Source organism: Perissodus microlepis, chromosome 13, assembly GCF_051167445.1.
Source record: "Perissodus microlepis isolate ML-2025 ecotype Zambia chromosome 13, ASM5116744v1, whole genome shotgun sequence".
In the NCBI taxonomy this organism is placed as follows: Eukaryota; Metazoa; Chordata; class Actinopteri; order Cichliformes; family Cichlidae; genus Perissodus; species Perissodus microlepis.
Genome location: NC_140473.1, coordinates 18,861,382 through 18,878,444, shown reverse-complemented (window position 1 = coordinate 18,878,444; position 17,063 = coordinate 18,861,382). Strand labels below are relative to the sequence as shown.

Below are 17,063 nucleotides of genomic sequence, written 5' to 3'. Positions count from 1 at the left end.
TTTAACAGCATTTAGGACAGGTGAAGAAGAGAGCCAAGTCATTTTTGAGGCCTCCCTGGCTAGCAGTTGAAGGATTTGTATGCATGTGATAGAGGATTTTCCTGATTTTCCTTCTTAAATACTGCCAACTTCTTCCCGTATCACAATGTGAAGAAAGAATCTTCCAAAAACTTCCTTGTAACTTTGGAATTTTCACTCCACCTTCAACCCTAAAAGGTCCAAATAGCTCATCCTTAATTATAGCAGCTCTTACCAGTACCCCTTTTCCACCTCCACCTCCGGCCGGTGCACTTTGTGTTTAGTAATCCAGCCACGGACACATCTGTCTGCTCCAAAAACAGTCACTGTCATTTCATCTTGTTCTTGTTCAGCCAGAACTGGAGGGGTTACCCACATTCTTCTGCATTTAATTTGTGCCATTTTTAACAAAACACTTCATTATTTGTTAGTCACTCAAAGAGGTTTTGCAAACATCTAAAAGTCACTGCATGGTTTTTGATATTTCCCTGTTATTTAAATCTCATCGTGGGCTACCTGAGATAATTAATTTGTCCAGTAATTATGAACACCTTAATAAACAGTGTGAATCATTTTAGCCTGCTCCCTCTCATATTACAGAAACATCACCTGAAAATGATAAACAGCAACAAGCTTTTAGGCTTATATGTTTTGGAGTTGAAAAGTGTGCATAGAAATTATTATATGGTGAATACTAACCTGCCAAGTGATTGTGCATGCAGTGTAGTTATATGAAGAATGATATGTAATTTAGCAACAATCTTGTAGCTTGAGGACTCACATGCACAGAAACAAGTATGCAAGAGATAGGATATGTATTATCACTGCTGACAAACATGCTATTAGTAGGCAATACAAATGCATGCTGCATGAAAGCTGTAAAAACAAGAAGGAACAGCTGAAATACAAAAAAGGTGCAGTGAAGGATGACATCAGCTAGTGAAGGTGAAGCCACTGTCGAAGCAAATTAATACATTTGGCTCAATGACTAGTTTGCCAATAAAGTGAAAGCAAGGCTAGTGTATGACATCACACTGCTGATTCTATTGATCAGCTACTGGTTCCAATAAAGCCAAAGGAAAGAGCAGACAACACCACTATTCACATAGGATTTGTATTGTCAGGGGAGCTTTATGTGACTTAGACATTTACCCAAAACACGGCATCTAAACTGTTGATTTGCTTGAATTTAATAACATGTCTGCTAGCCAGCTACAAAACTAATGTTACTATAGACTGCCAAATAACTACATTTGAGCTTGCATTTTGTATGAGTGGGTGTCCATGCTGTGTGGCAGAATTGATACCTGAATTTGCATGCAAAAAGCAGCGAAACACGAAGAGGCAAAACATAGGTACACAGAAAAAAGACAGACATCACTGTGACGTCTCCATGCATTAGATTATTATGCCATGGCACTTCTGTATAAGGTAGATAATTTGCTGTGGACTATTTACGTTTAAATTACAGACATGTTACATCTAAAAAGGATTAAGATTATAGATTACTAGGAAATATTGCTATAGTAAAGAAACACAAGATTGCTAACTAAAGTCACTGCAATTATTTTTTAAAAGCTAGTTGTGCAAATATTTAAAAGAAATACCCATATCTTATAGGACATTTCTTGAACACAGTTGTTTGGCCTCAGGAATACACATAATGTACAATATTGTGCAAAAGTCTTTAGCACAGCCTAATTCCTTTACATTTTTACCCAGACTTTCTTGTATTTGTTAAAGTGTTCTTGAGCAATAGTTCTCAAAGCTTTGAATTTATTTTAAAGTTAATTTAAACTGGACATTGGCTGCTTTTTCACTGATTCTTGTCTTTGTAACTGACAGTTTACAGTGTAGCTTTTGTAGCAATCATTCAAATAAAAAAAAGGTGCTGCATCAGACAGCTTCGCAGAAAAAAACTGTTTTAAATTGTATCTTTAGGCACTTTGTTACAAGCAGCCTGTTCCATAAACACATGATTTGTTCCCATTTCTTTAGCTGAATCTACAAATAATGGCAAAGATAACACAGTTTGACAGGCGTAAAATAGTATTTTTGCACCAACAAGGTGATTTGCAAAGAGCTCTTAGCTGAAAATCTTGACATGCTGTGCAGTGTTTCCTCAAGAAAATTGAGGGAACTGGAGAAATGGAGGACAAAGGAAAAGTGCCAGGTCTACAAAACTATCTACAGCAGAGAAAGAGTATCTAAAAGCAAAAATCCAACAAAAACCTGACACAGGACATGAAGATGCATCTGCTCCTTCATTCTATCTACTGTTTCAAAAATATCATGAGAAATGGTCTCAATTTGAAAATTTTGGTTCAGATCCTTGTCAGTATGCAGAGAGACAGAGGTACTAATATGAGTGTTTTATAGTAGTCTTTAAACATGGTGGACACTGTCACGGTTTAGGTCTGCATTTCAGCCACTGTTTGTTCAAGATCTGTTCAAAATTAATGTTATAATTAACATATAGTATTCTATATAGTATTGCATAAGCGTCAACTGGCAATGCAGTAAAGGCATACCTGGATAGAAGAACACACAATGGAACACTATCAGTTATGGATTATCCTACCGAGATAGCGGACCTCAACATTGTTCAAGCAGTGTGGGTTAAAGAGCAAACTTCAGGCAAGATTCAAAGAAGAGCTTTGAATGACTTTCAGAAAGTCTGGAAAACTATTCCTGAGGAATACTTGAAGAAATAACAAGAAAACTCGCCTAAGGGATTTTTTTTTTGAAAATGTGTGTTGAAGAATGAAGATAGTCATACTGAAATATCAACTTTTACAAACTTTGTAGATTGGTGCAAACTCTGCTTCTTCCTAATACTGCATTTCTATATATGCATGTGCACATTTCAATAAACCGCTGAACCTATTTTTCCATTTTCCTAGCAAAATAGAAAGAAATGAGGTGTGACTCAAGACTGCTAGCCAAGACTGTACTTTGGTGAATAATATCAAATGTTATAAAATTATTTTTCTGAGAAAATTCCACAAGATACATTTAGCGTTTTTGGGATTTTATCAGGAAATTTGTCATCACTGTAAGATGGTGTATATTTCACACCGGGGCTAATTTGAAGACTCGCACGTTCGAAATCATTAAGGAAAGCTCAGACTTGAAAGCTTTTTGACAACCAACAAGATAACATGAACGTCAACAGAAGGAATATGATTTATGAGAGCCAAGTCTGGCAGATTTCTGCAGTGAAAAGTTGGGATAATAATCAGGCAGTTCTCACAGAAATCTGCAACAGAAATAATTTAACTCTGACAAAGACATCATGCAGACTAAACATCCATTCCCTGCATGTCAAACAAGTCTCTGCAAGCTGATTTAAACGATACACTGACATGTAATAAAACCAGGTACGAAATCAATTAATGAAGTCCAGGTATGTAATGGAAAATGTTAATCAGTAAATATAGAATATGCTCTTTGTTGTTGAAGGGCTAAATCATCCAGCATGACTACAGTCCTTGAATACAACATTATTCTGCGTAATGGACACATTGGAAGCTTACAGTATAAGAGTAATAACTCTCCTTTCATACTGTTTGTACATTGAAGGCTGTGAGGAAGGAATTTTGAAGACTTCCTTTCAAGTGCTGTGATGAAATCCCCTTTCATATAGCTTTTAATCTTAAATTAGAGCCAGAATTGCCTTTTATTCTCTGTGCTTTCAACTGATTTAGATATTTAGTTTCATCCTCTTTCATTAGGTTTTCTTTTCAGTAGGGAAAACTTAAAGTGCTCACATTATGATTTTTGAGTTTCTCCTCTAACCCTTTAGTCTGTAACATGGCATTTTTTGTGAATGTAAAAGGTTTTCAAAGTAAGAGAGGACAAATGTAGTTATTCCCTCCCATGGAAAATAGTGCTTCTGAACGGTTTGAAACAGTTGTAGTCCAGGATTTTCTTCTCTTACTTATCTGTGCCACTACACAGCAGACTGTTATACTGCCCACATGGAAGCAAGTTTGGCACACCCTCAAACAAAATGGACAAAACACTCTGAATTATCTGTTGCTGCTGAACACATGCATACCCAACAATGCAAGAAATAAAAAGTAACTGCATTACTTTTATTTTGGTGGCAATCTCCCCACAACAATAAGAAAATCCTTATAAGTTAAGTGCTAGCACTGTGCACAGCTAGTGTGGTTAACATTATTGTTTTATGCATTTGTTTCTCTGCAAATCTCTTTGCACTTGCATGTTGTACTTTGCTGAATTCCCAATAAAGCTCCACATTTACATATTTTTAGACTACAGAATGCACATAAAACAGTGACACGAACACAGCCAATTTAGACTAATGTACAACATTACTTTGAAGCAATTTTTTAACCTGCTACTCAGTGCATCTAAAAGAATTGTAGCAGCAAGCTACAAACAGCAGTGATGCTGTATTTTTTTTAAATTTACATGTAAATTTATTGGTTAATATCAGTCACATAAAGCTTAAGCTAAACCTTTTTGTTAACAGGCGACAGTGTTACATGTAACCCAGTGTTACCTTGCTTTGGACTAGCTATCTGACCAATCAGACCAATCCTTCCTGAAAGGTAGTTTAAAAGGAACAGGAGCTAAAGCAGAGTGTATAAAAATAATCTATGTTTAATTGATCCTCGTGGGGAAATTCCTCTCTGCATTTAACACATTCACGCAGTAAAGTGGTGGGGAGCCATTGGGCTGTAGAATAGGGAGCAGTGTGTAGGGACAGTACCTTGCTCAGGGGTACCTCAGCATAGCCGTTCAGTGGATTCAAACCCCCGACCTTCTGATCATGGGGCCACCACTCTACCTACTGAGCTATCCCCACTCTATGAGCATGAGTATCCCAGTACAGCCTGAGAAAAGCAGTGTTTTCTTTTAATATTAAAAATTTAATGAGACAGATTTTAAAATAAATGTAAATAACAACCAGCTGTATTTAAACGCAATCAGAAATTTAGATCTGTTGCATGTAAAGACACTTGCACAAAACTGCTATCCACAAAAAGGGGCAGATGTGTTCATCATCTTGGTTCTCATATTTCTCCTCAGCACAAACAGCCAAACCAAGCTTCAGTTTTACCTGAGTGCCTCCAAATGTAATTTCACTGTATAATTGGATAGACACCCAGTGTCTGCTATCATTGTCTGTGCATTAACTTGAATCGTTCCGTTTGCTGTTGACATTGTTTTCAAAGCCTCACCCTAAACGCATTTGTATTTGTGCTTAAGTACTGCTTTCAGCTGGCATATCGCTCTTTGATTGCGGTGGTGGAAGTAAGCCTCTTAAACGATGTTACTATATTGTGATGTTTCTTGGGCAGGATCGGCAGGCGTCTCAAAACACAAAAGGCACTTGATGTGTGTTTAGATGGCTTCTGTAAGTCACCCGTTGATCCGAACACTGCGTCTTGCCACCAACAGAGGCCTGCAGCTGTAGTCATAAATCATTTATTGTGTTATCACAGAAATCATTTACTCCCTTTTCTTTTCATAACATTCAAATCTCTGCTTTTCTAATACCCATAGTAAGAACCTTTGTGCATCCCCGGAGGAACACTCTAATTTACTCGTGGTGCCATTGTTAAGCAGACACCTTGATGATGGAAGACCTCCTGTACACAATATGGGATTTCAAAATGTGTCAAGTCGGGTGTAAATCTTAGTGCCGCCTCTGGTGAAACAGATATTAATTTGAAACTCTATGCTTGGCGGACTGATGGTCTCTTTTTCACGTGTATTTCAGAATGAAATGAGTTCTCTGCAGGCTATGGCAGAGGTGAGAGAAAAGGCATATCAGAGGCTGGATTGGGCTCTATGGTATAATCCTTAATGAATTCCATTCTTATTTATGACCTGACAGGGCACTGTAACTCACCTCTCAATACATACTGAATGAAATTACTACGGCTATATAGCAGCAATTGCATGTCAATTGCTTCTGAAACAAAAGGTTACAGATGACAATCAATCAAAAACTCCATCACAAAGTTTCTAGGTCAGAGAAAAAGCACCACAGATCCAAACAGAGAATCCCTCAGATCATTCTTAAGGTTTATCTTTCAGAAATAGTCCTGCTGATGATGGACAGAAAATAGGTTGGGCCTTCTTTAAAAGGTTGTTGTGGTGCTAGTTGTGTTATTTATGGAACTCCAGCAAGCAAAAAGAGGATGGTACTTCAAGATGCTTTATTAAAACATACTTCATATTGGCTTCGAGTGAAACTTGATTGTTCGTATCCTAGCAAGGGAGAACACTATAAATCATGCTTACAGTATCCAGCACTCGATGAATATATTATTGTTGTTGTTCTTGGCTTGTGATTTTGCATTTTTATAAAATTCCTGCAGTGATACCGCAACCTTAATATTGGTATGCAAAGGAAAAAATAGCAGAGATTAAAAAAGGAAAACTTACCTCCAGAGTGAGCTCTCGGTAACACCCCCCAGATTGAAGTCATAAAGCTTAGTCAAGATCAGGATCACCTGCAACGTAACCACAACAGACATATTTAATTACAAGTCAAGATCTGCATTAAAAACCTTTGGCTCGGCAGCGCACATTATCTGTCTCCACCTAATGACTTGGAATAAATACAGCATGTCCGCTACTTTTCTTTGCTAATAAATATCAGGCTCATACAGTATGTTAGCCCAATGACAAGTGATCCTCATGTTGTCAGGAAATGTCAGTCGACTAGTGGCAGGATCTGAAAAAAAAAATCCATGAAGGCTGTCAAGAGTTGTGTCTGTATCTCATGTGGAATGATACCTACATGACAGAAAACTCTGAACATAATTGTTCAGTGAACAATGAAAAGAAATGCAGTCAGTGGCTGCAATGAACCATCCTCTCTCATTTCCTTTTTTTTTTTAAACTTCATCTTTGCTTTTACCTTCAAAACATTTAAGTACCTTGGCTGCAAAAGCACCAACAGATCTCAAATGCTGATGTTACATGTTGTTATTTTACTCTTTTTACTCATTGGAAGACGTCCAGTTCCAGTTTCGGTGGAACATTTGTTCTCTGGGGATGGTTGGACAATGTGTTTCTGGGGGAACAAAAATGCGGCCCATAAAAGCCTGTCAAGGCACAGAGGGCAGAGTGAAATGGTGTGCAAACGCATTATTGTCACTCCAATGGCATTATAAATGACTTCCCGTGGGGATGCTCATAACTCAGGATAGAAAGAAGGGTAGGGTAGAGAGCTTGGGGTGCTGTATGAATTGTGGGAGAAGGAATGGTAGATAATTACAATCAAAGACTAGAAAGATGACATAATATTGTGATTTTATTAAAAAAAAAGCCATGAAAGATAGGTCAAAAGCTCAATTACAGTGAGTTTAAACGTATTAACCTTATGGGACCCATGGAACGACTCATTAAACCGTAAAAAGCCACACAAGACTCAGAGGAACAATGACACGTATCTAAGTCTGCTTTGAAAATGTTAAAACCCAATTGACCCACAATTTAGCCATCAAATGGCCACTGTGCATGGCTGGGACTATCTGCATTGCAGGTTAATTAACCAATCACACAGTGAGATAAGCATTTGCATAACTAAATGCACCATGTCTGCAAGGTCCAACGCTGGAGTCAGAATCAATTTGGAGCGCAGACTTAGTTAAATGGCTGTGATGTTAGTCCTAATTGCCTGCTTTGAAAAATAGATACAAGAGGAAAAACTGAGCCAAATTGTTGATCGTTTGTCTCTTCAGTTCTCTTTTGCTAACAACAATGAATCTGTGTCACGGGATATTATAAATACTACGAGGTAAATTGAATCTGGATTTGATTTTATCAGTGTCAGAACTAGAGCAGTTCATTCTTAACCACCGGCATTCAAACATCCGGCACAGCAAACGAATCGAGTGAACAACGATTAGATGTTCACAGTTTCGTGGGTTTCAATCATTTCTGCTGTTTTGCACGTGAATTCCAAATGAACCAAATGTACATAAATGTAGCTGGTGATGTAAAATAACCTTGAAAAAAATAGCCCCAAATGGCAAAACTTGATAACGAAAAGCCTCTCTGCACCCAAGCTGTAATTGCCATTAGGAGCTCTCCCTTAACTGTTGTCAACGTGTTTGTGTGGTTGGCTCATTAACAAAAGCTGACCCACTGAAATGGGTCAGTGAAGATCTACCTCAGGGGCCAACAGACTAGTGAGGCAGCTGACTGTTTGGATGATTTGTCCCTAAGTGGATACATCAAGAGTATATCACTGTAGACTGCACGTTCCCACATCTTCAGCGTTATTGATAGGCTGTGCATCTGTGACTCAAGTCAATAGGGAGCAACTACTATACATGCAAATGCCGAGACCAGTAGGGACAGCACATGACTTGCACACCAGATGTGTGACTTAAAGTATGAGAATGAAGGTGCATTAAACACGAAACTCTGCGAGTTTGTGGTGCAGCCTTGCATTTATGTAAATACCGGGAACAAACAAACACAAAATGGCTTCCAGAATTATTTTGAGCCTTCTAGGTAAATACAATTCTCCATGCATATCATTGCTCACTTGCATACATGAAATTAAGTAAGGACCCTGGAAGGCCAAAAGCAGTGCATTTATTCATGTTTATGTTTTATTGATGTGAGCAAAGAGAGCTTTGCCCCGGGAAAGTCAACCAATCATTTTTCAGATTGGCTCTCACCCTCCGAGGAGTTGGGTTTAGTCATCCTTTTATCCTAACATTCTATTCTTGTCGCTGTCTTTTCCTTCTTTTCTTCCTCTTTTCTTTCTTTGATTCGTTCAATCTCACCTCATTTGTTTCTTTCTTCCTTATAGAACAGACTCTCCAATTGCTTTCTTTATTTTTAATCCAGCATTTGGCGACAGAGGAAAAAGAAAACATTGAAAGGCACACGCAGACAGGTCGTTTTTGCCAAAGATTTTAACTCTTAGATGACTGAATAAACAGCCTCCATGGCAACAAGGGGGACTTAGCAGCAAACAGATCTACCAGAGTTTTTCCTGGCTAATGGTTTAGTCACTCTAAAATAGAAATAGGTCAGAAACCTCCTTTCGACTTGGAAAAATCAGTGGGTTACTTTGTGATTTCGTTCAGTTTTTTTGCTGTCAGAAGCCGATTGCATGTAGTAGCAGCCAGCTGTTTGCCCAGAGGTTGAGCGTGCAACACCGTCAACCTCTGGGTTGGGTGACCGTTTTTGATTACAAAGTGACAATCATGGCCTGACGCAGGCGTACTGCAATGACTTTCAGACAGATTAGTGAAGGTTTGGAAATATATCACATGTTGCAATCAATCTCAGCTCAACTCGTCTGCAAAGCATCTCTTTGCAATGGAGCACTCAACTCAACTAACTACTTGAGTTGATTGTTTAGATATTTTTTGTTTATATTCCTACATAAAAGCAAGGTTTCTGAGTGTCTTTGTAATTTTTGCTGATCCTGCAGCCATCCTGCAGCAACTATGTCACAACTATAAGGTTCTTGGTGGAGTCTGAATGTGAGGAGTGTCTGTGAATGTCAATATCTGGCAACAGACTTAACGCTCCCAACTTAACCACATTCAATCTCAAACTTAAAGCAGACTGATAGCAGACTGACTCTGTCCTACCACGTTATTGCCTGCATCAGAATAGGTTCGAAGACAGCAATTTACTGTGAGTGTTCACAGACCTGGTCCTCATCTTCGAAGCAAACATTTCAAATGCAACAAGATCAAAAGTTCATTGCACGCAATTGCAATAATGCATCTTTGGAGGCCACCAAAAATTTCTCTGCTCAGGAAAAACTCTGCCTACGCATTCAACTTGCACAACTGTGCAGGCCAGACAGCATATGCAATGACAGCCTGTGGACTGAATCATGTCTCTACAAATTCCATATCAATCCGACTTTTGTTTTAAGCGAAATGGTCAAATTTGAATGTGCTTCAGTGGGACATGAGAGGCATCTGAACATAGTTGGTGGGCAGAATATTTTCTACACAACTCGCAATTTAGGTATGAATCATCTATTTGTACTGTACTGAAAAATGGCTATTAATAAAATAAAATAGACTGTTGCTGCACATCAGCACAGTTATTTTGTGATTTCTAGGACCAAGCTTCAAATGGAACCTGTTGCTTATTCAGCCCCCAGTAAAGCATAATTAGGCTGGCACCCCTCAAATATTGTTTCTGCCTAATTGGGTAGTCAAGGGAAGCGAAGGAACCCTTACTCTAACCATCACACCTCCAGACTGTTATTTTTCTGCTCAGGAGTAACACATCGCGGGAAGTAGAAACAATCTTTAGAAATGCGAGAAATGAATCCACTTTCATGTGGATCTGGTGCTGTTTTTGAACACAACCAGAGGGGACAACAAGGAGCTAAATTAATTTCCAAGGGACCCCCAAAGTTGATACCAGTGAGTGATGTAAGGTTCATTGTAATAACTCAGCTAGCGGCTGATGCTCAGCGAAGCACTGACATATCTCTATTTTGTTACTTACCTTTAGCCTCTGCAAAGTTCACTGCTACAACGACACACATTTACATTTTCATGAATACACATAAGCTTTGTATATTGTACTGCAGGGTAAACATTCATACAGTGAGGGAGCCATCTCCTGGGAGTGACCCCCGTCTATCTGAGCCACAAACGTCTAACAACTCACTGGAATATTTCAACACTAATGGAATTATTTTCATGCATTAGATATTTTATTTTAAAACCAAAATATGCCACCTCTCCCTGACAGCTGTCTGGAGGTCAGTTTTGTGATCTCCCAAAAGAGTAAAAGTGGTTTTTGAATCCATCAAGTGACTGAGTAAGACATAATCTGACAAGCCTTGCCTTAACTGGCATGCGAGTAGGTACATGTGTACAGTCTTCTCTAAGAGCTTTTCATGTGTCCAGCTGTAATAAGTAATATGACAGTGCAGACTTGAGAAGCGTCAGACTGGGTTTGAGGTCATTTAGGAATGACGTCACCGTTGGAGAGTTTGGTGATTTTTTTCCTTTTTTTTCACTCATTTTTTCACTCTTCTCTTTCGCCTCAGTCCAACCGGTCGAGGCAGATGGCTGCCCTCGCTGAGCTTTGCTCTGCCTGAGGTTTCTTCCTGTTAAAACTGGATTTTTCCCCCCACACTGACACAAAGTGCTTGTCATAGGGAATAATCGGGTTTCTCTCTTTCTATGTAATATTTTACCCTACAATGTCAAGAGCCATGATTTCATTTGACTTCCTGATTTGGCTATTACTCACCATTTTTACCTTATTTTGTTCTCAACAAAGTGTGTGTCATTGAAGATTTTCAACTTAAATATTTCATTCATTAAGTTCCGATATGTGTTTTAGGTGATTTTTTTTGAGCAAGGGAAGAATATTTTCATAGAACAACAACATATAGAGGTTTATAACAAGTTTCAGCTCAGTGTCCAACACCACGCAACTTTTCTGTTTTGTTTCACAGCTCTCAAAGCACCGTTTTTGGCAGCAGTGGGCAGCTGTTTACAGTGAAAAACCTCCAACACACTCCTGCACAGCAGCTCAGTAGCAAGCAACAGATAGAAACAGTTAGTGCTTAGCTTTTTCACAAGCAAATAGATAGATATATGCCTTTATGCTAAAAATGTATTAGTATCGTTGTAGTTTTAAGTCTCATGTTGTAGTTGTTTGAACCAGGTGGTGCTGGTCCCAAAAAAATCTGGATCATTCAAGCCATAGCAGAAAGGTTACTGCAGCAAAATAGACAACATGCAAAGAGAGAAATCCAAGAAAGGTGAGAACTGGTGAAAAAAAATCACTGGTTGACAACAAATATAAGATAAGCTGTATCATAATGAAAAGCCTGATCTATTGTTGCTGACTGAGAACACCCTCGTCATTCTGATTTTGAACTGATGCCCTCAGGTCGACGTTCTAGGAAGCCTCGAGCTCGTAAAATGCTTTATAAGGGAATCATTTGTGCCAAATACAATTAGTATACTGAACAACAAGATACTGCAGTGTATTTCCGTTATACTGAAGTTTTATGTATGTACTATATATGTATGAAAGTGTGCTGATAATTATCAGTATTTTTCTTAATTATAAATTGATTTGTGACTGATGTGAACAATAAGGGTACTCTATTGTTTTATATTCTAGTCTGTTCTATTCTATTATTTCTGCAAATGGAGCCTGGGTAAGCTATGCCTAGCTTTTACAAAATCCCATTCAGAATTTACATAATTTCATACCCGTGTCACTCCATCCACAGGTACTCTCTATGCTCTTTCAAATAAGAAGCAAAGGAAGTGGTTTGAAAGAGGTGAAAAATGTGCAACACCTTGGGGTGAGCCATATCTAACCAATATTGCTGATCCACAGAGACCCCCTAATGCATTCAGGCTATTATCAAACACCAAAAACTGGTGAATACAGCAAGCTGGAACTCTCCGCTCTACCTAACTCCACTCCATTCCTGTTCAGGCAAATGCAATCTTGAAGACATAAAAATAAAGCCTGTTTCATTTGTTGTTAAGCTCATTAGATTCTCAACTTCATTAAGGAAATAAAGACAAAAGCCAAGGGCAACAAAGAGTAATTTGAGTAATTTGACATAGACTGCTTTCTTTAAGTCAACTACCTAATTAATATCCTTGATCTCCTACCTACACTGAGCACATTTCAGGTTTGCTGCAGACTATCGCTTTTAACTTTCATCTCCTGTGCTTTGGTGCTTTGCTGTTTTGTGTCTTTTGTTGAGCCAAATGGGACTACCAGTGTAGTTGTAGTAAGTCATCCGTGTATCAAAATGAGCTCATCTCTTTTGTTCCACAACAGATTCAACAAAGTAGTCATAAAACGTTTTCCTTTTTTTTGGCATAAGATTAAAGATTAATATATTCATGCATCCATTAGAAATTATCTGATGCAAACACCTGCAGAGAAAAGAAATACAGTATTGGTTGCAAATTTGCATAAATTTCTTTAAGGCTTGACAGCAATGAGGGCAAAATCAAGATGCACTGCAAGTGGGTGGAGGGAAGAAAAACACAACATCTTGATTGTGGCTCTGGGAGGACGTCTCCAAAGTAGAGCACTTAGTAGAGACAAATGTCTTTTAAGAAAAATTTTGAGGTCCAAGAGAGGCCTTACTCTGTCCTCATCTTAATTGTGCACCAAATTGATTGTTTGTACTTTTGTGGGGGAAAACATACTCCAGGGGATGATGCTTTCATCAAGTAAACCCCCGCAAAATGTCCCTTGTGCATTAGTCTGCTGTTTCTATGTTTGCTTATCCACTAGACTTTTGAGCTTTGGTCATGTAACCCTGATGCTTCGAGCTTGAGAGGTTTCACCAATCAATTCAGTCCATTAAGAAGGGGGAAATGAATGAAATGGGCAGAATATAAAAGGGTTTCACTTCAATGCAGCTCTATTGTGAGGAGATTTTGTGAACATGTTGTACTTTTTTTCTTGCTAACAACAATACACAATAAACTGTGCTGTTTGTCCTTAATAAGATAAAAGATTGTGATAGATCTGCTTCAATCTTTTTTTTTTTAAAGAAAGTTTGGGGTAAGAAATCATTGAAATATGTTTAATGGACTGGATATGAAAATATAAACTGTCATGGTTTTTTCTTCCTTATGTTTGATGTTGTTATGCCACGATGCACTGTGGTTTCCTCTAAAAAGGTGGAAAACAAGGAACACAGCATTCAAGGACAGATTTGATTGCAATTTTAGAAGTCATTTAAATGTTTTGACACGTTTAACAAAGTTTTAGTCGCATCCCATGCAATCTAAAATTAATTTGATGCATTGTAAGTGGTGTAGAGAGCCAAAAAAAAACCCCCAAAAACCCTAATATTTGCATTTTTCTCTTACAGGGTTTTGGCACTGTGCTTCTCTTGATTGCTCAGATTTAGAGTTCATAGGTTGAAGGTACAGTTGGATGTTATGGGTGCATTATCATCTTATTCATTAAGCCACAGAAAACAACCAAGTCTGACGATTAATAGGATTATTAGATGAAATATGGTAATATAAAATGTAATACTAAATGAAAAGTTCCCCCAAAATCAAAACTAATATTTTCATTTTGGAGAACTTTGTACAGTCTAATGCCATCTAGGCATTTCTTCCAGTGTCTTCTGTTCTCTCACAGCTTTGGCTCCTAATGGCTCAGCTTCTGCCTGGAGGGGTCTGAGCTAGAGCCAAAGGCGGTAGTTAGTCCAAATTGAGATTTTGGAAGAGAGAAGCCCTCCACCTAAAATGACCCCCTTCACTGCCAAAAGTGCTGAGACTCAGCTCGTGAGCTAAATGTGTCCCACATATAATTTTGTCTTTCTTCCCCTCTTGCTTATTTGCATTTTTCATAATGCAAAGAGAGTAAACTGGTAAACATTAGTTTTAATAAAAATTACATGCATACACTACGCGTTTTCTTTGCCAATTATACTTTTTAAGGAATAAAGTCCTGCCAAGATCATGTTTGATAGGAAAGTTATTTTCCAGAAAGTAATGTGCTATGTTCCTCTTTTTCTTCTTTCCTATTTTTTTTTTTTTGTCTGTACAAATACTGTACCGAAGTGCTTGTAATACAGTACAGTACAAATATAGTTTGAGCTGTTTAGTTGTAAATATCTTGTGTTAATTTGGGTTATATTTACCCTGACAAAAAGTTGTAAATACAGTCTAACAAATCAGCCCCTTCTCCTCATTATTATGATAAAGACTGACAGGGGGATGAGCTCGGTGGGTTTCAGCGCCAAATGTTGTTTCCAGTTCATTTGAGAATAATTATGTTAATAAAACAAAAGATCAACCCGTTGCTCTTTTTTAAAAATTGCATCCATATTCAGCCGTGGAGTGTAACACTCGAGGTAAGCCAAAACAGTTTCTTCCGTAGAGAAAACTTCGGGTGTTTTACAATAATTTCTTTTTAGTATTGGCTCGTGAATCTGGATGTTCAAAGCGCAGGACTTAGACACCAGAGACTGGGCTTTTCTGATAGACAATACAAACACTTTGAAACCCCCTAATCATAGCCATAGTCTCTGATAACTGTTAACAGAGTAAACAAGTGAGATATTCAAATCACTGGTGATTTGACTGGTGGTTTTTCTAAAACTAAAATCCAAGAACAGCATTTTTCCTGACATCAAAACTAACAAGGCGCTGCGTGTTTATCACCACGCAAAGGTTTTAGCATGCTTTGATTGCAATATGTAGATATTTTGTACATATTTTGTACATTGTAAGAAAAGAATGAATTGTGTGGTCAATGTATTGTAATTTCAAAGTGTCAACATTTTGTGAACTGACAGATAGGTTAACAATTCTTCTCATGCTGGTGACTAAAACCATGTGATGTGTATTATTTCTGTTTCAAAGCACACTACCAATTTATAAATAAACATAAGGTTCAACAAGGCGTATAGTGGCGGTTTTGCCTATTATGTTGGCCATGTATAAATGCATCCATCCAATCATTTTCTTCCTCATATGCAGGGTTACAGTGGGTTGTCACAGGAGAGAGTTAGTTTGTTGCAGGAATAATGCTTAATTTACGGTACTGTGATTGTGTCCACATGCTGAGGTATTTGCCTACAGAGAGGCTATAGAGAAAGGTTTTCAGCCAATGCAAATGTGCTCCCCTTCAGTCCTCCAGAATCCCAAGTGCACTTTGCTGAATGTGGATGCCACTGTGCATTTGTTGAAAGTTTATGATTTGACAGGAAAGAGACCCACGGTGTAGTTCAGCAAGAAGGAGAGAAGTGCCAAAATCCCAATCAAAGATCAAAAAATACAGTATGAAAACTACAGACAGCAGCTGCAGTGAGCAGCTCCTTTTTTTTTTTTTTTTTTTTACTGTTTTTAACACACTGCTTCACTTCAGCTCTTTCTGTATGATAACTTTGCTCTTCTCTGTGGCTGGCTGATGGACCAAAAAAACACCACAACCAAGAGTAGCCCACAGGCTTGATTCTGCCTCCATCTGAGTATAGATGTTCTCTGCAGGTAGATGGGCAGTCCACAGTTACCAGCAGACTGCAAATGTGCTACCAACGGTGAGCCATAATTTCACCACAACAACAGCCTTCAGCCACACATCTATGGCCAATTTAGAATCTCCAGTTAACCTATAATGCATATCTCTGGACTGTTGCAGACAATGCCACAGGCACAGAGAGAGAGCATGCAAACTCCACACAGAAATGCCTGAGCTAGCCAATTCAAACCAAAGACCTATTGTTACATTGTCAACTACTTTTCTTGCTGCTGCAAGAGTAGAGCTACATACAACCAATATAATAAAATTTCCATTACTTCTGGGCGGCAAATTAAGCCATTAAAAGAAGCAAAAAAAAAGACAGGAATGGATAGGATTATAAATCAAAGATGGTCATTTAAACATTCTGAACAGCACTGTTTAATTATAAGTGTGTGTCAAAATCATCGTATGAAATCAGGGCTTACAAGTTGTTTGCTTTGGCTTCAGAGGATGTGAAATGATCACCATAGTAAAGCTAGAACATAATTAGATTTTATTTAGCTATTAAAATAATTTAGTCTCATTCACAGACATTTATAATGATGGCAGTTCAAATGTGTTCAAATACAATCATTAACTCACATAAATGATGTGTAGATCCTGTCAAGTCTTGTCACTATTTCTGCCATTATTTTGATCCATATTTATTTGCCCATTTATACAGCTTCCGAATTTGACAATAAGTCAGTTTTTTTTTGTTGTTGGTTTTTTTCTTTGCAAAAGCAAGGCGTCATTTAAAATGATTTGTTACAGGAAACCAATTGAGAGAGTACTCTGTTTTCTAAATGTGTCATTTTGTGTTTGGAAGTTTTCCATCATCTCCATTGATTGCACAGTGTGTGTGGCGCTCAAGGGTTGGGTCCTTTGCATCTCGCTTGATCGGGAAAAAATATTTTCCTCCTGCAACTAATGCATTCCTGTCACTGTAAACAGCCAAGTCAAGCTATTATTTAAGCTGAGTACCACCTGAGCAATCCCAGTCATCTTTAAACGTGATAGTACCGTCTGTGTTTCTTCTGGTA

The 17,063-nt window shown here is 38.1% G+C and overlaps 1 protein-coding gene across 1 annotated transcript in view; it reads right to left on the bottom strand.

Moving 5' to 3' along the window:
* LOC146375043 (VPS10 domain-containing receptor SorCS3-like) overlaps positions 1–17,063 on the bottom strand; it is a 52,235-nt gene that overhangs the window by 27,751 nt on the left and 7,421 nt on the right. Inside the window, exon 2 of the mRNA XM_084947754.1 lies at positions 6,445–6,512. Coding sequence (XP_084803880.1) covers positions 6,445–6,512 — 68 coding nt within the window. The remainder of the gene's footprint in view (positions 1–6,444; positions 6,513–17,063) is intronic.